The sequence below is a fragment of the Talpa europaea genome (assembly GCF_964194135.1).
Source record: "Talpa europaea genome assembly, chromosome: 7".
Lineage (NCBI taxonomy): Eukaryota > Metazoa > Chordata > Mammalia > Eulipotyphla > Talpidae > Talpa > Talpa europaea.
The window spans coordinates 62,911,900-62,937,279 of record NC_140074.1 but is presented as its reverse complement, the minus strand read 5'-3'; the positions used below and the strand labels follow the sequence as shown (position 1 = coordinate 62,937,279).

General features: G+C 35.2%; 1 protein-coding gene across 4 annotated transcripts in view; it reads left to right on the top strand.

Moving 5' to 3' along the window:
• PTBP3 (polypyrimidine tract binding protein 3) overlaps positions 1 to 25,380 on the top strand; it is a 51,026-nt gene that overhangs the window by 12,273 nt on the left and 13,373 nt on the right. For 3 of the 4 annotated variants that reach the window (XM_084238599.1, XM_084238600.1, XM_084238598.1), the window contains exons 2-6: positions 2,948 to 3,117; positions 6,204 to 6,350; positions 14,322 to 14,486; positions 19,570 to 19,680; positions 21,095 to 21,269. In XM_084238599.1, coding sequence (XP_084094725.1) covers positions 2,948 to 3,117; positions 6,204 to 6,350; positions 14,322 to 14,486; positions 19,570 to 19,680; positions 21,095 to 21,269 — 768 coding nt within the window. Of the gene's footprint in view, positions 1 to 2,947; positions 3,118 to 6,203; positions 6,351 to 14,321; positions 14,487 to 19,569; positions 19,681 to 21,094; positions 21,270 to 25,380 lie in introns of those variants that run through there. The other variant, XM_084238601.1, reaches the window with a different exon arrangement.

The following is a 25,380-nucleotide window of genomic DNA, read 5'->3' as shown; positions in this document are numbered from 1 at the left end:
GTCAGAGCAGGATGCAGAACAGGCAGAAGGACCGAAGTACACTGCTGAGGGGAGCAGCGGGCGGCAGGAGAGGTCTAGCGCGCCATGTGGGACCCTCCTCTGGTGGCCGGGGAACAGCTGGGGATCGAACCGGCACTGCAGAGGCTGTGGGCAGCTTCACAACCTAGCGCTCAACCGCTGCGCCACCGGGGAGGCCCTATCCCAAGAATTTCAAGGGCCTATATCATAAATGGGTGTTGTACTTTGTTGAAAGCTTTCTCAGCATCTATTAATATTATCATATGGTCTTTATATTTCTTTTTGTTGATGTGTTGGATAACACTGATTGATTTTCGGATGTTGAACCATCCTTGTGTCCCTGGAATGAATCCTACTTGGTGTGGTGAATTATCTTATGGATACATTGTTGGATTCTGATAGCTAAAATTTTGTGGAGGATTTTTGCATCTGTGTTCATTAGAGAGATTGGCCTGTAGTTTTCTTTTTTTGTGTTTAGACATGTATTATTAATCACTGTGCTAGGCATTATACCTAGCATTTAATTATATTTTCTTAAGTTTCAAGGAATCTGCTATTATAATAATTTTTTGCAGGAGAAAAATCTGAGGTTCAGTTATGTCAGATAACTTTCCCAGAAGAGAATGCGACCCCATTTTAGTTAATGTGATGTTGTATTGATTTGAAGTGGAGGGTAGTGAGACTAGAGGAAGGCAGTATATTTCAGTCAGTCTGCCTGTTCTGCTCCCACTCTGTCTCTGGTGAACCCGCTCACCCCTTCTCCCCCATACCTCTGGCCTACACCCCAGCTTTTGTGTATGCATGAATAAAATCTTTTAAAAAAATAGGAGAAAGATTCCCTTACATCCCATATTAACTCCCAGTAAATATTGGATTGCCTCTTACTTCCCACAGTTTGACTAGGCATTTGCTGCTTACAGGGACAGACCTGTAAAGACCTCCCTCTAAGAATTGATAATCTTTTGGATTCTTATATGATCCTGTCTTCATTCACGAATATAGAGAATTTGGGAGCATGTGCTGGTTTGGGTATTAAGTTAATCTAGTCACCTGTAATCAAGTTGAGTTCTGTGCCACAGAAATTGGTACAGAATGTTGCATGTAGTTTTTATTTGGTCCTTATGAAGTTTGTTTATTTAGGATTGATTGTAAAGTTGATTGTAAAGTTCTATTAGTGTTTTAGAAAAATGATAAAAATCAGTACTTGGAGAGATTATGTTTTCCTCTTTAGAGTGTTAAGTATTTTAGTATTTTTTTAGTATTAAAAAAAATTGTGAAACTTTTGACTTTCAAGTAATTTGCATTTAGTATGGTAGTGTTTCTGGGAAAAACATTTTGAATCTTATGTATATTAATTTGAGTATTCTTCTTAGGCTCATCAATTCTAGTCTTTGTCAGTGTTAAAATGATAGGACTTAATGAAAATACAAACTTCAAGTCACATTAGAGTCATCGGGAAGGCTCTTTTAAAACACAACTTGACTGGATTGTTTTCTTTGTTTTTGTTGAGTCTCATCAGCTCTTTGTAGATTTTTGTGATCAGTCCTTTATCATTAGTGTTGTGTGCAAAAATGTTCTCCCAGTTGGTGGGGTTTCTCTTTGTTTTGGTTATTGTCTCTTTTGCTATGCAGAAGCTCTTTAATTTGATGTAGTCCCAGCTGTTTATCTTTGCCTTCACTATCACTGCTTTGGGTGATGTATCTGTAAAGATGTCTTTGAGGTGCATGTCATGTAGTATTTCGCCTATATTTTCTTCTACGTATTTTATGGTTTCAGGTCTTATGTCTAGTTCTTCAATCTATTTTGAGTTGGTTTTTGTGCATGGTGTGAGGACTGGATCAAGAAGATGTGGTACATATACCCAATGGAATATTACTCAGCAATCAAAAAAGATAAACACATGCTCAGTGAAATAAGTCAGGAAGAAAAAGAAAAATACCGGATGGTCTCACTCATAGCAGGAATTTAGAAAACCTAAATAAGGGACCAGGAAAAAGACTAATTAATACAAAGTAAAAATCAAAATCAACAAGCAACTATAAACCAGAGATACACTACGGGGTGGGAGGGAATGGGAGAGGAAGGACTAGGGTCAAAATAAGGAGGAGGGGGTGCAGTTGTATGGGGAATATAACCAAAATGAAAATGCATACATTGTGCAAAAATGAAAAATGATGTAAGAATTATATAAAATAAAATACTAATTAAAAAAATAAAGATGTTGATTTCCCTCCAAAAAAAAATAAATAAAACGCAAGTTGCCGAGTCCTCCCTTGCTTCTGATTCAGTAGGTCTGGGTTGGGGCTGCAAATTTACGTTTCCAACAAGGTGATGCTTATGTTAAAAATTACTGTTATATAATAAGAAATATAATTGTCTTAGGAAACCATAATTGAACTTCTAAAAAATTCTTAAAAAATAGATTAGTAAGAAATAGATGTGACACCCAAGAAATAAACTTAATTTTCATAGACGTATGGGTCAAAGACAAATTTGATATCAAATCCAGGATTTGATAGATGTAGAATATATATAGTGTTTCCTAAAAGTTATTGTTCCTTTAATTATTTAGAATATAGCAAATTAGAAAGGTATCCTTAAGAACACATTAAGGACTTTGTAATTATTGTTCTCTAAAACAAAAAAGCTGACCATTGCGAGGCATAATACCTCCAAATAGAAATTCATTTATTTCAGTACTTTTTCCTTTAAGTTAAAAAGCAGACTTCAATTTAAAATAATTTAATGCCTTTTGTGAAAAAGTAAAAAACAAACCAACACTGTCCTTCTCTCATCCCTGTTTACTACTAGCCCCAGAATTCCTTGAATATTAAACTGAAACTCTGGGAGGATGAAATGTGACAATATGGTTAATGTTGTATGTCAACCCAAATTAGTTTCAATAACTTAAAAATATTTTGTTTTTTAGCTAATGGGAATGACAACAAGAAATTTAAAGGAGATAGACCTCCCTGTTCACCTTCTCGCGTTCTCCATCTTCGCAAAATTCCAAGTGATGTCACTGAAGCAGAGGTCATATCATTAGGTCTACCATTTGGCAAAGTAACTAATCTTTTGATGTTGAAAGGAAAAAGCCAGGTATGCAATATTTAAAGATTGACCCACAGTGATTATCTCTGGGTGTTAAAGATGATTTTTATTTTTAACTTTTCTGTATCTTCTAAATTCTGTAAAGTCACTTTTATTTTTTATTTTTTTAAAGATTTATTTATGCATACAAGAACTGGGGTGTAAGCCAAATGTTTGGGGGGGTGGGTGATAGGATTCACCAGAGAGAATGGGGAGTAGAACCGGCAGATCTACTGAAATACACTGCTGAGGGGAGCAGCGGGCTAGACAGGAGAGGACTGCTATGCCATATGGGTTGCTCCCTGGCCTGCTGGGGTTGGAACTTGTGCTGCAGTGGCTCATGATAGCCTGACAGCGCTGTGGCCCTATAAAGTCATTTTTAAATAAATTTTTTGTATGACAGGAATTAACATAAATATTGACACAGGAAACAGTATTGTCTCACTTGTCTTTTTTCCTCCTTAACAGTAAACATATATTATTATTTATAAGATGTTTTATGAAAATATCCTGTGAATATCAAAAGACCCTGACAGAAGATATAAATTATATCTCATTTGGCAAATTAAAAAATTCATTTCAGTTTTCCAAAATCTATACAGACATGTTTGGTATTTTTAGTTTCAAAATTAATATGTAGATTCCTTAATAATTTGAAAGAAAATGTAAAAGTTTCTTCATTTTTGAAGTTAACAGGTTTTTTTCAAGGGCAAATAAATAACCTTGCTTTTATGGTGACAATGACAAAAGTATAATACTTACATTGATTTCAGTGATTGTGTCCTTTCTGTTCTAACTCAGGCCCCACTGGGATGAATTTTTTAGTTTTTTCCTAGTAATTAACGTCCCTGTTTAATTGATAGGAGCTTGTTAAGATCTTGAGAAGTTCAATAACATGTTCTAATATTCAACCCTGTAGTATTTACACATTCCTCTTACATCTTTGGGAAATAGTGCACTTAGCTTTTTATTTTAACACATTTGTCTCTATTGAGAATGTTATAGTTCACATGGTTTGAAAAGAGTCACCGTGGCCATGTCTAATGGCTGTGAGGTGTCTGCCAGTCAAGTATTGTGAACATTATCATGGCTCAGGTAGTGTATTCTGTATATTATGTCAAATGGCTGTGAAAGACAGCAGGTTGTTTCCATTGTCTCCTGTTCGATACGAGTTTATATTTATCTCTAGTGCTAAATAGCTGTTTCATTGTTTGTCTTTTGATCATAATGCTCTTATTAATAATCTAGTCATAATTTCAAGAGATTCTGATGTATCTAGAACTACCTGTAGGAGTTAATCTTTTCTAGGTATGTGGAGGTGGAGTGTTGAGGTAAAGTGGGGGTTATTTTCACCAGCCTTTCTCTGGTAGTGGTGTTTGAATTTCTCTCCATCCCACATATTGAAAATTGAACCCTTGAGCTGAATGCTTTGGACAAACAATTCTTTAAAGGATTTCATGTGGAAAAATTTAATTTTACATATGAATTTTTATACTTGCAGGAAAAACATGATAGGAATCATGTGTTTGAAAAACATTAGCTTTTCCTTTATGTGACTGACTTTAGACATTGAATTAGTTCTTAACATTAATGAGTTTGCAGAAGGATATTCTCTCCCCATGTGGTGAATATTATTAGAGTACAATTTAAAATTCTTTGTTGAAAAGATTAATAAAAATCAGAGAATTAGGAAGTATTGCTGTAGTTGTTTTAAGTTGTGTTTATTATTTTTATCCTCTTAGATTAGAAAAAGTGTGTTAATGATACACTGGGATAGTGACTTTAAACTGCATCATAGACACTTATACTTTTTAGATAGTATAAATCACTCAAAGTGTTTTATTTCTTGAAGATAGTGGATTCTTGTTTATTGTGGATTGAGTAAATAGTAATATTTAATCCTTTGGCTAACATCACTGACTCAGAATATTGAATAGTATTCAATAATTAAGTTATAATATTGAATAGAACTTCAGTAGTTCAGTTGAAACATTTAATTGATTTAGTTGAGACATTTGATTGATACAGTTAAGCATCATATTTTACATTTGTCAAGTTAATATTCCTTTCCTGGAATATTTGCCAAATGGAAAGGTTTGACAAGTAAGGCAAGTATAAAGTAAGAAATAGTTTGATTTGTAGATATTTAGCATTTCCTGTGTTCAGTAAATTTTGTTAATGCATATTTTATAAACAAATCATAAATGTTTAATACATAATTTGAAATGGTTACTATATGTTTGCTAATAAAATGCTTTACTATAATTAAAAAAAGAATTATCTAACTAGGAGTTTGCATCAAAGGATCAAATACTCTTCCTGCACATAAATATAACATATTCTCAGAGGTAGTTCTGAGGCCTCAGAATGGTTAGTAAATATCTGTATTTTATCTTCCTAACTAGCCATTAAGGTAGGGTGCACAACCTGCCACTCTAAAGCTCAGTCAGTATAGGAGTCCTGACAGCTAACAAAATCGTACATAGATTAAGACATAACTACCAAGGTGTTACTTCCATCTCAGCAATTGGTGTGTTATTCTTTAAACATCTATTAGTACAATGATTACAGATATCAAAATAATCACTTGAGTGACTCATCAATATTGGTTTAATGTAAAAAGTCCTCCCATTTCTGTACCTGATTGCTCTGTTTAATTGTATACATAAATAACTGAAAGGTAAAGGAAAGCAAATCATTATGTTCCGTCTTGAGAATTTTTTATGAAGGTGTTATTATTAAATCTTAAACCCTGAAAGCATCCATTTACAATAGTGATGTACACATTTATTTTTGCCTTTATAGTTACTTCTAAATTTTATAACAGGAATAAGAGGAAAACCAAAACCACATAAAATCACTTAAGGGAAAGTTTGTCACTCCCAAATCCTTTATTGAACCCAAATTTTCTAATGTGTTTCCAGTTAACATCAGTGATACATTTTAAATAAAGCAAGATTTGTTGTACCCTTCGGGCCAGTGTTATTTCTATAGAGGAACCATGAGTTTAGAGCCAGGCAGAGTGACAAAATAGTTCTTAACTGTTTTTTAAAAAACATGAGTTTTCACTTTACCCTCTTGTGTTTATATTGCAGGCTTTCTTAGAAATGGCTTCTGAGGAAGCTGCTGTTACTATGGTGAATTATTACACTCCTGTTACTCCTCACCTTCGAAGCCAGCCTGTTTTTATTCAGTATTCCAATCACAGAGAACTTAAGACTGATAATCTACCTAATCAAGCTGTAAGTATTAAAGGCACTTTAAAAAGTTACAAGAAAACATAATACAATAATTTAAAACTAGCCTTGTATTTGTCAAAGGGAAAAAAATCATGTTTACCTTCATCTTCGGGTACTTTATTAGTGGATATTGTATATGTGAATTCTTTCCTGTAGGTTTAGGAATAAGAAAGTAGTGACATTTATAAATAAGTTCATGAGAAAAAAGAAATAACTTACATTGTTATATACCTCTTAAAATCTCATATCTAAGAGGAACTTTAAAGCCAATCCTTTCTTTCACAGACTGTATAACATGCATTTATAAGTCAATCCCTTTTTATAGAATATATAATAAAGGCATTAAGTTGAGTGATGTTCAGTTGTGATGTTAACTGAATGAACTTAAGATGTTAATAGGAATTTGTATCGATACGTTGAATGAATGATTTTTCACTCTTCGAGATGATTATGGAGTTGAGAATATCACTTTTTACCCCATCTCCTAATTTTTGTATAATTCATATTGAGGCTTTTGTGTTTCTGCAGGTTGATTTTTCAGTGGTTAAGATAATTTTACAGCTACTTAAGAATAGAAAAAATATATCCACCAAGCTTGTATCTTTTAAGAAAGAGGTTTTTGATTCTGTTAAGAGCATGTTTGGCCCCCATGTGCATGCTCTCTTCAAAAGAACTCATTTAGCTCTTTGATTCTGTTGAAAGTCATTATAATAAGAGCTGCTGAATTTAAATTATAGTTTTCCACATTTTAAAAATAGTGACATTTCCTGCACATAATCCTTACCTTATTTTAAAGAGGTATTAATGGCATAGAATAAGCTATATAAACTTAGAGTATATGATATGTTAGATATTTTAAAATGGTGTGGACCTTTTAAAGTGAAAAATTGGTTTCATAATTTATAAATAGGATACATGCTCATGCAAAACATTCAGACAATCCAGGAAAGTAAAGCCAAAAATAAATAGATAAATAATGATAATCCAATTACCCAAAGATAACTAATAAATAATGTGTATTTTTCAAAAATTTATTTGTTTGTTTGTTTGTTTATTTATTTATTTATTTTTTTATACAAGCACTGGGTACAGTCAGAAGCGTGGAAGGGTGAGAGAATTAACCAGAGCCAGAGCAGGGAACAGAGCAGGCAGAAGGACCGAAGTACACTGCTGAGGGGAGCAGTGGGCGGCAGGAGAGGTCTGCGTGCCATGTGGGATCCTCCTCCAGTGGTCGGGGAACAGCCGGGGATCGAACCGGCACTGCAGAGGCTGAGGGCATCTTCGCAACCCAGTGCTCAACCACTGCGCCACCAGAGGAGGCCCAATAAGTAATATTTTGCTAACATTTTGGTTGTGGCCTTTCTTCTATTAGGTGTATTATCATCTATGTATATATCTTAGCACGTTTGTAACGTTATCTTATTATTTTCCCAACAGCAAAATTGCTGTGAATAAGCATATGCATATTTTTAATTTTGTAAATGTTCCATGATTACTTTCTGTAAAGTTTTTTACAGCTAATTTAGGGTGACATGGTAGTATTATCACAGGCAATTTTCCTGTCTTTGTTAGTGTGTTAGGTGAGAAACTACATTTTATTGTTTCCTTACTTTTATTTGATAATTTGTAAAGAAATTAGTGATATCTGTAAATGAAATTTAGGAATTTAAGTGGCATAGGTACAGTGTACAACCCATCACTTCTGTTACCTTACCAGATAACATTTTTCTAGACTCCCATTAAACCCATTAAACACTAACTTCCCATTCCACCACTATCCTCAGCCCCTGGCAACAACCATTCTCTTTTCTGTCTCTCTGAGTTGTCTGCCAGTATAATTTTTTAAATGTTTTCATATCATAGTCAGGACTCTTAAGATTGTATTATGGTTTCCGACTTTGGTACTGTGCTCAGAAAGATTTAGCATACCAAGGTTAAAAATATTTTTTAATCTAGGGTTTCTTCTTATACTTTTGTGTTTTGATTGTTTTTATTTGAATATTTAAATCTTTGTTTTATTAGGATTATTTTGGGGGTGGGAAGTGAGGGTAGGGTTTTGTTCTTTTTTTAATACCCAGTGACTAGTTTCCCCTTTGTTATTTTTAAAGAACCCATTTTTTTTCAAGATTTATTTTTTATTTTTACAATAGCTGGGGTATAGTCCAGAGGCACAGGAGGGTGAGAGGATTCTCCAGAGACAGAGTGGGGAACAGAACAGGCAGACGGACCAAAATACACTGTTGAGGGGAGTAGCAAGTGCAACAGGAGAGGTCTGCTGTGCCATATGGGAATCACCCTGGCTGGCCGGGAATCGAACCCACGCTGCAGAGGCTACGGACGGATTCACAGCACTGTGCTCAACCTGCTGCACCATCAGGGAGGCCCCTAAATAACCCATTTTTTTATCCACTCATGAAACTGTCCTTTGTCACAATGTTATATCCATGCACATGCCATGCCTATTTACAACATACATAGGTATATATACTTGTTATACTTGCCTCCACTTTCTGTTTGCATGGCCCAAATCTGCCTTCCTGTGTGTGCTGCTAACATGTTTAATCTGTACTGTCTTTCAGATTCCATTCTGTTCCATTCCTATTTCAATGTGCCCTATGGCTTAATGCATTCTTGACAAGACCCCATTCTTTACTCTCTTTTTTTTTTTTCCAGAAAATCACCAGTTAACATATCTTATTTCTCCAGATATATTAGAATTATCTGGGTAACTCTTACCCCCCAAAAGTAGTTGGACTTGGGCTGTTTTTATTGATTAATTTGAAGGTAAGATTTATATTGCTCTCTGATCCATGTGAGAGGAAGTTATATTTTGTTTCTTGTCTCTTGGTAGAGTTTTTAAATTTTGTAAGTAAGTTGTAGTTTTCTCATTAGTGTGATTCCTAGATATGTTAGTATAAATCTTGAAAAAGAATAAACAATTTAATAGAACTCTTAAAGACTGGATTATTCTAAAGGGAAACAGTGAGAAATCCAGTTGCTTGGCAACCAAAACCAGCCCAGATGACCTAGTTTATTCTTAGATAGCCTTGAATCCTTCCTGGTATCCTCTTCACTTTGTTACTTTTGTGCAATTCTTTGCCTTGATGTTTGATAAAATATTTTTTCTATTAAAATATTTTTTCTATTTTAAAAAATAGTCGAGGTAAAAATTGAAAGTACCGATTTGCATATATAAAAATATCAGATATCTTTTTATTCTGAGAGCCCCCAGAAAGTTAGTAAGTTAGTGTTTCATTCTCTTTTTGTTCTCTGAACAGCAAGTTATCCCCAAATGCACACATTACTTCTTTTCCAGCTTCAGGACAACTTTCCCAGGGGGTCAGGTGATTATGAAGTATTTTTGTCACTGGATTTAAAGTGATGTTTTAGCTACAAGATTCAGGTCATATTTTGAGGTTTAGCAGTCAAGAAATAGTTTGTGGGGGCCTCCCTGGTGGCGCAAGGGGTTAAGACGCAACCTATGAAGTAGTCCGCAGTCTCTGTAGCACGAGTTCAATCCCTAGCTGGCCAGGGAGCTACCCACATGGTGCAGCAGACCTCTCCTGACTTGCTGGCTGCTCCCTCAGCAGTGTATTTCGGTCAATCTGACTGTTCTATACCCTACTCTGTCTCTGGTGAATCCTCTAACCCCTCCCACCCCATCTCTGGCCTATACCCCAGCTCTTGTATGCATAAATAAACAAATCTTTAAAAAAAAGAGAGAGAGAGATAGTTTTGTTAATAGTAGTCATGATCTTACACAGTTTTTGACTATATAATTTTATATATCTACAAAGGGATAACCATGTAAGAATTCCCCCCCCCATTGCCCTAAATATCATCAAGCTGAACACTTGAGATTTATGAATTTTATTTACATTCATTTACATTTTGACTTTAGAAATGTTCTCTTCACATTATTCAGGCATGTTTCAATTTCCCATCAAGTGTGTCTCCCTCCCCCATCACAATTAATTATTTGTTGGTTTCCTGACCATACTGCTGCTACGTCCTTCATTAATAATTACTATAACCATTCCTGAGAGTTTGTTGCTGAAACATTTATAAATGATGTCCCATAATAGGAATTCTGCTGTCTCATAATTTGTTGACTCCGATGTACAGGTTATATTATAAATCTTTTTTTTCTGGTGTTACTTTCTCAGAATTTCATTTTCTAAAGCATTTTTTGCATGCCTGCTATACTTTTATACTCAGTGCTCTGTGAAGTACTAAAGCAGCGTATGCTGACAATTCTAGAAAGATTAGAACAATACACACCATGGCTTCCCATATTTCTTCACTGTGGTATTCCTTCTGCCTTCAAGGAAGGGGTGGAGGAAGAGGAACAACAATGGCAGTAGCAATAATAGAACCAGAAGCAGCATACATTTACTTAGAATTGTTTAATAAAAAAAATCGATAGAATGATAAGATGATGAAGTAAAGTTTATTTTTGGTTGTATAGGCTTAGTTTTGATAAGATTTAGTCATTCTAAATCGAAGAGGCGAAGGAACCATTATTCCACCTAGAACCTCACTGTGAGGATATCTTTTTCTCAACAGGTCTAGTCTGGTAGCTCTACACATGGCTAAATTTGAATAAATTTAAAAATTACAAATGAGTTCCTCAGTTGAACTGGTTCTATTTCAAGTACTCAGTAGCTACACATTGCTTGTGGCTACTATATCGGGCAATGCAGATAATTGAACGTTTCCATCATTACAGGAAATTCTGTTGGACAACAGGGGCGGTGGGGGTGGACGGGAGGATGAATATAGAGTTATGATATAATATCCTTCTCTGCTAATTCTGACCCCCTTGCAGTTCTGGGTCTCTGTTTATTGAGTCACCTCCCCACCTTATCCTCATCTAATTATAGGCTCTAAGTGAATGTCTGATTCAGTTCTCATACTTCCTAAAGCAGTAGAAACCTTTATTTCAAATAAAATTGTACCCGGGAGCTCAGTGTAAAACAAATGCGATAAACTGCCATTTTTTGAAGTGGGATTGGGGTACTGAGTATTCCATACTTGGTTTTATATAGTTTTAAAAACTAAAGATACAAAATATTCAAATAATTATTCATATATTGTTCTCAAAGATAATGATCCTTTGAAAACTGAATAGTTGGCAATTATGTATTACCCAACACATAAATATCTGTGTATGGTCTGTAAATGCTGTTAAAGTGTTGTGTACAGGGATAAAAAATGTTGCATGTAAGTATGAAAATGGAAGTTTTTCAGTGTTAAGCAGACAGAAAATAAAAAACTGCCAATTTTCAGAAGTCATTTTATTTAATACAATCATTAATGTTATTCATCCTAGTAAAATGTTGGAAATCTACTCATTACATTGAGGGACGATATGATAAAGTATTCACTAAATATTTAAGTTATGAAAACAATGAAATGTTAAAATAACGTACAAAGTACTGTGATCTTTAAAATTACAAGTGAATACAATATGTAAAAATGAAAATAACTACATTAAAGTGGTGGGAATTTTCATTTTATGACACAAACACAAACATTTTACTTAATACCAGTGTGTTTTTTGTTTTTTTTTAAGATTTTATTTATTTATACAAGCACTGGGGTAGAGGCCAGAGGTACAGGAGGGTAAGAAAATTCACCAGAGACAGTGCAGGGAGCAGAACAGGCAGAAGGACTGAATACATTGCTGAGGGGAGCAGCAGACGAGGCTGGAGAGGTCTGCAACACTATGTGGGAATCTCCCTGGCCAGCCGGGAATCGAATGGGCGCTGCAGAGGCTGCAGACAGCATCACATCTCTGCTCAACCTGATTCGCCACCCAGAAAGCCCCTTAATATCAGCATTCTTAAGAAATAAGTATGAAAAAAAAAATTGATGAAAATTTGCATTTGATTTCAATTATCATTCGTCGCATTTCTTTCCTTTAGTTTGCCCTCCTTTTACTTTGTTTTTTAAATCCTTTAACTTTGAGACAGTCACAAAATTAGAAAAGAGTTGTAGATACAGTATAGAGAGCTTTTGATTTCTCAAGGCATTTGGGAATAAAGTGCTAATCAGGCCTGTCTTCATTGTCCAGTACTTTCAGTGTGCATTTTCTACAAACAAGAACATTCTCCTATACAACCAGAATGCAGTAGTCAAAATCAGGAAATTAACATTGATGTGTTATTTCCCTCCATCCTTCAGTCCACATTCAGACATTGCCAGTTGTCCTAATGATGTCCTAAACAAACTTTCAGGGGGCCTCCCTGGTGGCCAAGGGATAAGCACCACACTGTGAAGCAATCCGCAGCCTCTGCAGCAGGAGTTCAGTCCCCCGCCATGGAGCAACCCCCATGGTGCAGCAGACCTCTCTGTCTTGCCCGCTGCTCCCCTCAGCAGTGTATTTCAGTCAGTCTGCCTGTTCTGTTCCCCACTCTGTCTCTGGTGAATCCTCTAACACCCCCCCCCCCACCGCATGTCTGGCCTGCACCCCAGCTCTTGTATGCATATAAATAAATCTTTAAAAAAAAACTTTCAGAATCCCATGTTTGATTTAGAAGTCCTATCTTCTTAGTTTCCTTTAATCTGAAACAGTTCCTCAGTTTGTCTTTGACTTACATGACCTTGATACTTTTGAAAATTATCAGCACCTTATCTTCTAGGATGTTTCTCAGTTGAGTCTGGGATGTTTCTTACGATAAGATTCAGGAATCTTTGACAGATGCATCACAAAAATAATGTTCCTTTTTTCTTGTTGCAACATATAGATGGCACTTGATTTCAGTTCTTGTTGCATAACTTTGATTACTTTATTAGACTGATGTTTGCTAGATTTTGCTGTAAATTTAGGCCGATTGGGTAAAGAAAAATATTTTGGGAGATGTTAGTTTAAGGCATTTTAAACATGGTTTCTTATTAGTTGTCAATTTTTATCAGTATGGGCTTGATTTCCTATTTTATTTATTATTGATGGATTAGTTATTAATCATTATGTTGATTCTCAAATTGTACTAGATTTGGCCATTTGGAAACCCTTTGACATGTTCCCCCTCATTCTTTGCATTCTGGTAAAAAAATAACAGTACCTGCTTGCACTCTGGTGAAAACAATAACCAAAAAACCACAAATACTACATTGTCCTTTCCTTGTACTTGCTCTGTAATTAGACTTTTTTTTTTTTTAGCATGCCCTTGTTTCTTTCATTGGAACATGATTTTTAGAAATGTCTGTCTACCCCTCCTTGGGCTCAAACACTCCATGTCAGCCTCCCCTTCCACCGAATTTCTTCCTTACCCCATTCAGGCCCTCATGAACCTCTTCTTTACTCTGCTCTTGTTCTTTTTACCACATTAGTTCCCTGGACCATGTAGACCCATTCCTGACTCTCTTTGAACTCTGACGCCCCTGTCCAGGCTGTTCTCCTTTTGTTGCCTTCTTACCCTTCTGATGAAACTCAGGTTCTTACAACTATCACTGAGCCACCTCCACACATAGAATCTTCCTTTCATTGTTTGGGGCTTCCTTTCTCCTTGGCAGGCAGCCTTACCTCACAGATATTCTCCTAACCCCACTTTGAATCACCACAGCTCTTTTCCTCCTCCATGTAGCACCCAAAGACTTTAAAACTGAATTGTTCATAAAGGAAAAAGAAGTGAAAGGAGGGGGGGAGAGAAGGAAGAGGTTCTTGATTGATTTTTAAGTTGTCTTTAACATTATTTTAATAATTTTCTTCCATTGTCATTTAAAAAGTAGGGGTAAAAATATGAAAATTTTCCTCTTCATTTGCCATGTATTTTTTTTCCCATCAAGTAAATTTGTATGTCATTGTGGTAAGAAGTCGGGTCTTTTGGCTCTTGACATTATAAATGGAATATGTGCACATCCAGAGTAGATATCGATATTTTTAACTATATTACTTCATATCAGCTAATTTTTAGGGTTTATGTAATGCTTCTATGTAATCAGAAGTTCTTATTTTGGATTGTTATGTAGAGAGTCCAAGCTGCACTGCAGGCTGTCAGTGCTGTCCAGTCTGGAAGTCTGGCCCTTCCTGGAGCTTCTACCAATGAAGGCACAATCTTGCCTGGGCAGAGCCCTGTACTCCGAATAATTATTGAAAACCTCTTTTACCCTGTTACTCTGGAAGTTCTTCATCAGGTAAGGAGGAACACTCTTATGGAAGCAGAGTCAAATGTGACCTTAGTAATTTTTTATGTTTTATGTCTGTAGTTCATTAGAGTGTTGGTTTGATTGATATTTTTGTTTAAATAACAAACAAAAAAAACTCTAGTGTACTGTTTCATACAAGAAATAGTATCAGATTTTTTTTTGATGATTTCCTTTTTCTTCCTCTAATACTTGATATTTTAAATGTACAAGAAGTCTGTATTCAGTGGTTTTGTGCAGAGTGTTCTATAGCTGTCTGCTAGACCCATTTGGTCTAACTCCTCATTTAAAGCTATTGTTTCCTTATGCCGATCTGCCTATTGGTATAAGTGGTGTATGAAAGACTCTCAGTATTGTGTTGTTGCCAGCATTTCTCTTAAGTTCTGTTACTGTCTTTTATATCTCAGTGCTCCATCATTTGATGCATATATATTAATGAGTGGTGTTTCTTATTCTTGTATTATTTCTTTAACTATAATATAGTGTTCTTCTCTATCTGTTATTACCTTCCTTAATTGGAAGTCTGTTGGGTTTTTTTCTTTTTCTTTGGTTCTCTTCTGCTTGTATAACTGTCTTCTAGCTTTTAACTATAAGGCTGTGCTTGTCTTTGTTGGTAAGGTCAGTTTCTTGTAAATAACAAAAGGTTGGGCTTTGTTTTGAAATCTTTTCAGCCACTCTCTATCTTTTGACTAGTGAATGTAGGCCCTTTAGGTTTGAGGTGTTTATTGAGACCGATGTGCTCATTACCATCTTGTTGTTTTTTGGTTGGTTGGTTGGTTACTGGTTGTTGTTTTTTTGTTTTTTGTTTTTTATTTATTTTGTTTTTTGTTTTTGAGGGCTTTGTATTATTTTTAAGTTTCAGTTCTGTTGTCTTAGGTACTAAGTTCTATTAATTTTTGTTTGAGGGGTCTACTGAGGTTAGTAAATGATGGACTATTTGTGTGACACATTTGATAGTCTGGTCCCTGATTTCTTCTAATGGACCACATTATTAATCTCCTCCTCTTCTCCTTTGGCATGTTAATGATTTGGGTGTTTTTTGCCTGTTTATTTGTTGTTCTGTTGCTTTACAATACACCCTTAGAATTTCTTCCATGTGTGACTTGGTATTTATAAATTCTTTTAATTTTTGCTTTTCAGTGATGTGTCTTACTCTTCCTTCTATTTTGAATGTTAATCTTGCTGGGTAAAGTATTCTGGACTGGAAACCTTTTTCTTTAAGTACTTGCAATATTTCCTTTCACTTCCTTCATGCTTATAATGTTTCTACTGAGAAATCTGACAGTCTCACAGATGTCCCCTTATAGGTTACCCTTTTTTTCCTTTTGATAAATACTCTGTCCTTGTCATCCGTTTTCAACAGCTTTATTATAATGCATCTTGATGGGTGCTTGTCTGGCATTATTTTGTTTGGGCCTCTGATCACTCTCAGATCACAGTGTCTGACTGACTTCCCAGATTGAAGTTTTCAGCAGTTATTTCTTTGACTAAATTTTCTATGCCTCTCTCTTCTGTGATCCCTATAGATATTATTTCTCTAAAGTTATCACAGAGGACTCTTACACTATTTTCACTTTTCAAAAAACTTTTTCTGGGTTCTATTCTCAAATGTATCTTTGAATACAGTGATTCTTTTCATGCTTCTGTTTGTCTGCTGTTGAGATCCTCAATTGTATTTTTTTTAAAGATTTATTTATTTATTTGTTTATTTGTTTATTTATTTATTTATTTATTTATGCAAGCACTGGGTACAGTCAGAAGTGCGGGAGGGTGAGAGAATTCACCAGAGACAGAGCGGGGAGCAGAACAGGCAGACTGATGAAATACACTGCTGAGGGGAGCAGCGGGCACAGCAGGAAAGGTCTGCACGCCATGTGGGACCCTCGCTGGTAGCGGCGCTGTAGAGGCTGCGGGCAGTTTCACAGCCCAGCACTCAACCGCTACACCACCAGGGAGGCCCATCAATTGTATTTTTTAAATCAACTGTAGTGTCGGTTGGCTCCATTATTATTTTTTTTTTAAAGACTTATTTATTTATACAAGAACTGGAGTACAGGCCAGAGGCACGGGAGGTGTGAGGATTCACCAGAGACAGAGCGGGGAGCAGAAGCAGATGACCGAAAACACTGCTGAGGGGAGCAGCGAGAGAGACAGGAAAGGTCTGCTGCCCCATGTGGGTATCTCCCTGGATGGCTGGGAATCTACCCACGCTGCAGAGGCTGCGCAGCTTCAAGCACTGTGCTCAACCCGCTGTGCCACCGGGGAGGCCCTTGCTCCATTATTTCTAACTGTAACTGCCTCATATTTTCTTTATCTTTATTTTGTTGTTATTTTATATCCTCCATTGTTTGTTTGTTTTAAATTTAATAAGCATTGTTAGTACTGTTGCCTTGAACTGCACTTCTGTTATGTTCTGCAGTTCTGCTGGGTTGGGTTTCCTTTCAGGGTTATTTTTGCTCCAGCATTTGTGATATGTTCTTCTATCTCCTCACTTTAAATTTTTTATGGTTGTTGTAATAGGGGTAGGTTTTTAGACTATTGTTTTTGCGCCTGTTGAAATTATCTGAGGACTGATACCATGAGGTATAGTAGTTAAAAATGAAAAGTGGGCAGTCGAGCATCAGACTCACCACCAGTAATCTCAGGAATTTGATCTTCCTACTGTGCTGTGATGCCAGAGTTGTGTGGTGGAGGACCCACAGTGGTCCCTTCAGGATCCTCTAAGCCAGATCCTCAGTCTTAAGGACTCTGAGAGTGTCATCTCCATGTCCACTGAGGGCTGTTTTTGAGTACTAAATTCATTACTGGGCTTGGATTGTAGTTGATACCGTGTCACAGACCGGGAGTTTTTCCTGTACAGAGCCATATCAGAGGGTATTTGCTCTTTTTATTGACAGATTCTTGAGCTCTAGTTTGTCCAAGCATTTCTTTGATTTAGTTTTAGCCCTGGGATGGGGGAGTGGCCAGTGTTTTGAAAAGCACAAGTTGGACTTAAAGTAGTAGCCTCTTCTATGAGGAGACCCAGGTGCTCTGACCTGCTTCTCCCTCTCCTTCTCTAACTGTTCTTTGTCAGGAAACTCAGGCGCAAACCAGTAAACCTCATTCTGTGCCCTCACCTCTGAAGCTCTCCAACAGTGTCGCCTCTGTCCTGGGTATCAGCTCGTGTGCCCCCTTATCCAATAAAGTGTGTGCATCCATTTGTCCCTCTGACTTTTTGGCTTTGTTTTGCTGCAGTCTAGTTATGCTTATCTGGAGGAGGTAGTCCCCGATATCTTCACTCCACTGCCATCTTGCTGGATCCTGTAGCTATTCTTTAAGTAAACACAGTCCAGGCCCTCTAAAGATTTATCCATTTATAGTCTCTTAGCAGATTCAGATAAAAATCACATAGCCAAGCAGTTGTCATTGAGGATGTGCTTCAGGTTGTTTATGTTAAATGAAATAAAAAATCTAAACATTAACAAATCTGAAAGTTAAGAGGAAATTAACTAGTTTCTGTAGCATCATTTAGTATTATTGATATTGTTCCCCAAATTATAGCAAATTACTTTATTGAACAGATATTTTATATCAAGTATGTTTATGATTTACAAAATTACATATTACCATAATTCTCCAATCCAACCTTCTCAGAGTATAATTCAGTATTGTGAATAGTGTTGCTATAAACATGAATGTTTTTGTTAGTGAGTTGTAAGAGTTCTTTATACATTCTGGAACTTAATGTTATTTCAGGTGGATGATTTGTCTCTAATTTTGTGGGTTGCCTTTTCATTCTTTTGATAGTATCTTGTAACATACAAAAGTTTTAAATTTTGATATAATTGACTGTATCCTTTTGTTCTCTGTGTTTTAGGGTAGTTATTCTTCAGTATTCTTTCTGATATTTAAAAAAATGGGTGTTTTTGTCTATTAAGGACATTCATACATAGTACTTGATAATGGCAAAATCTTACTAGCATAGGGAATCTTATCTTTTTATTCTCTGAAGTAGAAGGACAAGTTTTATACTCATAAGATCCAAACTTAAAATGGAGTGTCCAAGGAAAACAAAATGTTTTATAGTAACCCTGACCGTGAAACTTTGTGTTACTGTGTTAGAACAAGTGTTGTAAGAGCGTTGGTAACCCAGGATCAGTCAGAAAACCTTATCCATACTTTCTTTACTCCTCTTTTCAAAAGATGCTTCAGAGAGGCTTTCCCTAACTGTTCTTTATTTGTCAGCTTGCACTCTGGTTCATTTTCACCCCTTCTTTTTATGACTAGATATTGCTACTTATTTGTTTACCAACTGTTTTTCTTCATAAGGCCAGGGACTCTTGTCTCTGTTTTTACTCACTGTTGACTTTCCAGTGCTTCGAACAGTATTCTGTGAATATTTGGTGAATCATTAGCAGCTTCTATTTCAGTATCTTCTGGTTATTTTTTCTATAAAAATCTCAAGTAAATGTTGATTCTCAGGGTGAATTTGCTGATCCATATGACTTCTACTTCCATTCATTTGGCTTGTAAAACCATTATATTTTTGACATGGTATAAAATAAGTTAAATAGTTGAGTGCCTATTGTGTGTCAGATGCTGTTTTAAATCAGGCATGAATATTGAAAGATTAACGCTTTTGTTTTTAAGATTAACATCTTAATTCTTAATTTAAATGATTTTGGTACTATAATTGTAATAGAGGAAATTATTTCCATTTAAAAATGGGATTCATGAATCAAGTTGTATTCATAAAAATTTGTTAGTTTAATTTTTTACTTGAGGGCCTCCCTGGTGGCGCCAGAGGTTAAGACAGCAACCTGTGAGGCAGTCCACAGCCACTGAAGCACAGGTTCAATCCCCGGGCAGGGAGTAGCCCACATGGCACAGCAGACCTCTCCTGACTTGCCCGCTACTCCCCTTGGCAGTGTGTTTCAGTCAATCTGCCTGTTCTGCTCCCCACTCTGTCTCTGGTGAATCCTCTCACACCCCTGGCCCCCATGCCTCTGGCCTGCACCCCAGTTCTTGTATGTATAAATAAATCTTTAAAAAAAAAATTTTACTGGAATTTAACATAATGTGAACTTTTTTCCAGATATTTTCTAAATTTGGCACAGTCTTGAAGATTATCACCTTTACAAAGAATAATCAGTTTCAAGCCTTGCTTCAGTATGCTGACCCATTGAATGCACATTATGCCAAAATGGTAATTATGGTCTTTTCTTCATTTTTTAATTCTTAATCGGTCACTTTAGTGACACCTAAAGGAAGTGATCATGTTGTTTTCATTAGTCCAATTTACAATGTATTTTTTCAATTGTAGTAAAAAATATATAACATGAAATTTACCACTTTTAAATGTACCAGTTCATGTGCTCTTTCTTTATAACAACCAAAAAAATTTGCTTATTTCTTCACATGAAGTGGTTTCAAATCTCCTATCATTTCTCAGACCTCTGGGACTCATTTCCTCTTTTCATAGTTAAAGTTTATGTTGAGCACAATGCTTTTGATATAATCTGACTAATAAAGTAGAATTATCTTTATCCTCTTGTCTTCATTTACTTCTATCAAATTAGTCTAAGATTGATTGAATACTACTTTTACAGCTATATTCACTGTTGAATCCTGTTGAGCTCTGAATTGAAGACATTAAGTCTTCAAAAATATGCTGCTGTCAATTCATGTTGTCTTTTTTATCCATGCACCTTACATTCTATTTGTCTTCTCTTTTATTAAGCTCTAGCCCTAATTTAATTCTGTTATGTATCATAATCTTAATTATTTCTAATTTCTTTTTAAAGATAGGAACTAAGGTTTATAATACTTTTGTGTGACATACTGTAGTACCTGGTTGTTTATTAGGAGCATAGCCTTTCTGTTCACTGCACCCTCTGCCTTTATACCTTTTTGAAGATATATGTCAGTTACTGTCATAAGTCAGCGTATTTTTTTATTTGTGCTTTGTTATATTTTTAGTATTTTAGTTTCTGGCACCTGTTCTTAATAAATTTAAGAATTTGTAGAAGTCATAAGTGGCCGCAAGTACCCTTTGGTAAATTTTTATTTGAATAGAAGGAATTAATATTTTGCCTTATATTTGAACTGACTCCAAATTTCCTCAACTTACTGTTCAAAGTATTATAAATTTACAAGAGAAGAAAAATAGGTGGTAGATAGTATTTCATATATTGTGGTTCTAACAAGTACCATGTACAAAGATTTTATTGCATTCTAACCTATATGAGTTATACTAAAAAGAATTAGGATGAAATGTGCAATTAAAATAGCTTTGAATAGTTGCTGTGGACAAAATAATTATAATTGCTAGTACAATAATATATCATTGTTTTCTAAGCCTTTACATTTCTCCTCTTTCATTTGATCATACCACAGACAAGATAAGGGATTATTATTCTTATTTTACAGATGAAAATATTGAGAGTTAGCAATTTTCTTTTTCTCTCTTAGGCTCACTTAGCTAAAATACTGGTCTTTTCTCTTCCAGTCCAGTGCTCTCTGCTTTACACCTGATTGCCACTCTGTGTCAAAGTAGAGGCTACTTAAATTATCAGTGTTGTTGTCTTGCAAAACATCAGTCCCTTTCTTACATGCTTTAGGCTCTGGATGGCCAGAATATCTATAATGCATGCTGCACTCTGCGCATTGACTTCTCCAAGCTCACCAGCCTTAATGTGAAATATAATAATGACAAAAGCAGAGACTTCACTCGCTTAGACCTTCCTACTGGTGATGGCCAGCCATCCCTTGAACCCCCTATGGCTGCTGCTTTTGGTGAGTAGTTCTGTTTTGAATCACAAAGCAAGTTTTCTGAAGTTTTAAGTTTCATTTATTAATCCATGTATGCCCGTTAGCCTTTTTTTTCTTGGATCTTAGGATTTCTAAAGGAAAGCAAGAATCATGGAACAAAATGTGCCCATTAATTAAATCTTAATAGATTATATTAGTTGGCAAAACAAGTGTATACCTGAAATTGACTTCGAGGTTTATTTTCTAACATTAATATTGTTCATTCTTTATAAGACCTATATCCATTCTCTTCAAGTAGATAGTCTCACATATTAACATTAATTTAAATATGTTGCTTTATAGCCGACAAAATATTGGCATAAGAGCTCTTGAGAAATATTTGCTCCTTTTTAAGTAGTGATATTTTTAAAACACTAATGGGTAAATGTTCTTTATCCAAAGAAGAGGATTTTTAAATATTTTTTAGACCTCAGAACTTCCATCTTGAAGTTTGTGTAAATTGTATTTTTTCATTAATGAAGTATAGCCTAAATTGTCTCTGCAAATACTGCTTTGAAGACTTAATTTTATTTAAAGTTCTCACATATTTATATCAATAGTTTAAAAATAAATCTTTATGTAAAGATAGAAGTAGTGGATGGCCTAATTTGATATGTCATTAGGTTAATATTATGCTACTTCTTAGTTTTGCAGCTCTCAAAAGTGTGTTTTATTACTTAAATAGTATTAAATTTTATTACCGTTTGTGATTGATTTTCCTTTCCCAATGACATAATAAAGTATTGCTACTTTAGACTTTCAAATGAGCAAAAAAAAACCCCTTGCAAAATCGTCCAGAATTTTCTATAAATCAGTTTGTAACTTTATTTCAAAGAAAAGGCTTTATGTTATTTGTTGAAATTTTAATTTTTTCAGATCAAGTTGTTATATTTGTTACTGGCTCCTAATTTATATCTTTTGATTTGTTGGAGCCACAAGTATTTGCAATTACCATCTCAATAACAAATGGTTGAAATTGGGCTATCATTCAGGTTTGCCAAAACTTGGCTATCAAATACAGAATTGCACTTATTGTAATAATTGAATTTATTCTGTTGGTGTAATTAGTGTTCCACACTGTGAGAAAACATTAAGAAATTAGTAAGAATGTTGATTTCTAATATAAGATATTAGAATATTAACATCTTTTTTTCATTGCAAAGTACTGTTTATGATTAAGATAAGTGATTCATCAGAGAACAATACTTATTGTATTTTGTGAAAGTTTACTGTCTTTACTAATATTTAACACAGTTCACTGTTCCCTCTTTCATTTCTCTTGGCTTCTGAAACACCACTCTCTCCTGACTCTTTTTCTATCTTACTGGCTCTTTCTCTTTTTAAAGGTTGTTCTTTAAAGTTCATAGGGTTAAGTCTTAAGCACTCTATCTCTGTTCTTAGTGATTATTACACCTATAGAAAAGTTTGACAAACATGTAAAAATATTTTAAAACACCCATATTTATTACCATCCACAAGATACTCCAGATCTCCTTTACCATCTCTGCCTTAGACCTGCAATCAGCCATTTCTCCGATGACCTCAGGTTCCTTTTAGTGGGAAATGGAATTTAGAAATCAGTAGCTAAACATTAGATGTACTCATTGCTAATAGGGAGTCATTGCTTCTAGGCACTTTAAGTAGACATGACTAGGATATTTGTGTGCATGTGTGCTTCATAGATAAATTTCTCTGTGTGTTAAAAAAAATCATGAGATTTAATTGATAACCACCGATTCTAATCCACTACCCTTTTCTCATTCAGAATGAGAAATCTGATTTTCATTATCCTCTCCTTATTTACTCAGTCCTAGAATACACAGAAAGTAGTTCCAGAATTACTAATACATACCATTAACTTAAAATTAATATTTACTTAGGTTGTTTTCTGGGCATTGTTCCATTGGTCTATTTGTCTTTCCTTTTGTCATCAGTGCAAGTCTCAGTATCTGATAGAGTAAGCCTTTCCCTTCAACAGTGTATTGGCAATTCCTGGCCATTTACAATTACAGATTTTAGGATCAGACTCTCATGTCCCCCTACCCCCCCCAAAAAAAAACCTACTCTTGGGGTTTTGATCAGATTACATTGACTTTTTAAGCCTCTTAGGAGTTAATTGACATCTTTACAATAGTTTGTTAGTGTTTGAACATTGTACATTTCTCCACTCATTGCTTTTCCTTAGTGTCTTTCAGGAAAGGTTGGTGACTTTTTCCTATCAAGGTTTGCATGGCTTTGTTGGATTTATTTATAAGAACCAGTCTTTATAGGTTTTGATCTGGACCTGTTATTCATGATCTGTGCGCCCTTGGACAGATTGCTTAATTGCTCTGTACTTTTATTTCTTCATATGCAGAATGAGTGTAATAATAATACTGGTAGGGTAGTGGACATTAAATGTATATAAAGAGTTTAGAATGCTGCTTAGAATAAATGCAGTGTAACTTTGGGCTATTGTTATTTTGTTTTTTTCTATGACTAAATCAGAAATGCAGTGTTTCTTGATTTTGTATTCAGCAACCTTGATAAACTGCTTTATTTCATTAATTTTTTCCTTAAATATCAATATTTTCTTCTTTAATAAAGTGGACCAAATTTCTAAAATTTAGCAGAAATGGAAAAAAATAACTAGAATAGTCAAAGGAATTACAAATAATTTTCCTAATTGTAAGACCTAACATAAAGCTACAATAACTAAACCAGTTTGGTAGACAGAAAGATAGAGCAGAATAGGGTCTAGAAAAGTAGAACATGTGTAAGTAGTCAGTTGACTTTCAACAAAATAGCCAATATAAAATTTGATGGAGGAAGGAAAATCGCTTAAGAGGTAGTTTTTGTATGTCTTGGAAAAAAGAAATATTGACCTGAATCTCACATCACATTACATTTTTTTAAATATATATATTTAAAGAACAGATTTATTAGGGAAAGGGACAGAAGAATAAAGGAAACTTGCATAGACACAAGCAGGCAGGAAGAGCTGCCCTGACAAGGGATAGGTTTGCTGAGAAAGGCCAGCATGGTTGCAGGCAGGTGGCCTGGAGGAGAGCTGCCTCCGCTGAGGGAGGTCGGTAAAGAGAAGTCCTGGCATGGTACAGGTCACGGGCAGGCAGGGAGGCTGCTGCCCTGCAGAGGAGAGAGTTGGTGAGAAGAAGCACCTGCATAGTCACAGGTGAGCAATGGGATTGCTGCCTCACACCACACTACACATTACCTTGATATAGATCCTAGATCTAAAGATACCATCCAAAAAAACCCAAAAGGCAAACTTCATAAACTTGAAAAAAAAAATTTGCCATACATATATCAGACAAATTAGTTATGATTATATGAAGAACTTCATAGTTCAGTAATAAACAAAGAAATGAATAAAAATGGGCAAAAGATTTGAAGTGGAAGTTTGCAGATGATGAATGTGAATGGCAAAAAGTACATAAAAACATACTCAATATCTTTAGTCATCAGGGAAACGAAAATTAAAGTCACTGTCAGGTAAGTACTACATGCTCATTAAAGAGGTTTACTGTGCTGCAGATATGGGGTGTCATCACTAATCTGCTATGGTGGTGGCGAGAGAAAATGAAAAAGTTCAGCAGTTTTTAAAAAGTTAAATGCACACCCACAATATGACCTAGTCATTCTTCTAGGTATTTCCCCAGAAGTGAAAGTTTATGTCCTCACAATTAATTGCACACACAAATGTTTGTAGCAGTTTTATTTGTAATGGCCTAAATTCTAGAAATGCACTATTATAGGTGAATGGAAAAGGACTAAATTGATAAGGATAACAGGGTTATGATGAATGGAAAAAAAAAAAAGCCAGTCAAAACATTATGATGAAAAAAGATGAGACAAAAAGGAACATCATACCTTGTGAGTCTGTTTATGTATAGGTCTATAAGATGAAAATGATCAGTTGTGACATAAAAGCAAATCAGTACTTGTTTGGAGACAGGGTTTACAGAAATGGATTGCAGAGGAACATAAGGAATATTTTTTAGAGTAATGGAAATATTTGTTACCTTGATTTTGATGACAATTTCACATTTTAAATACACATTAAATCTTGACATAGTACCTTGTACATATGCCTGTT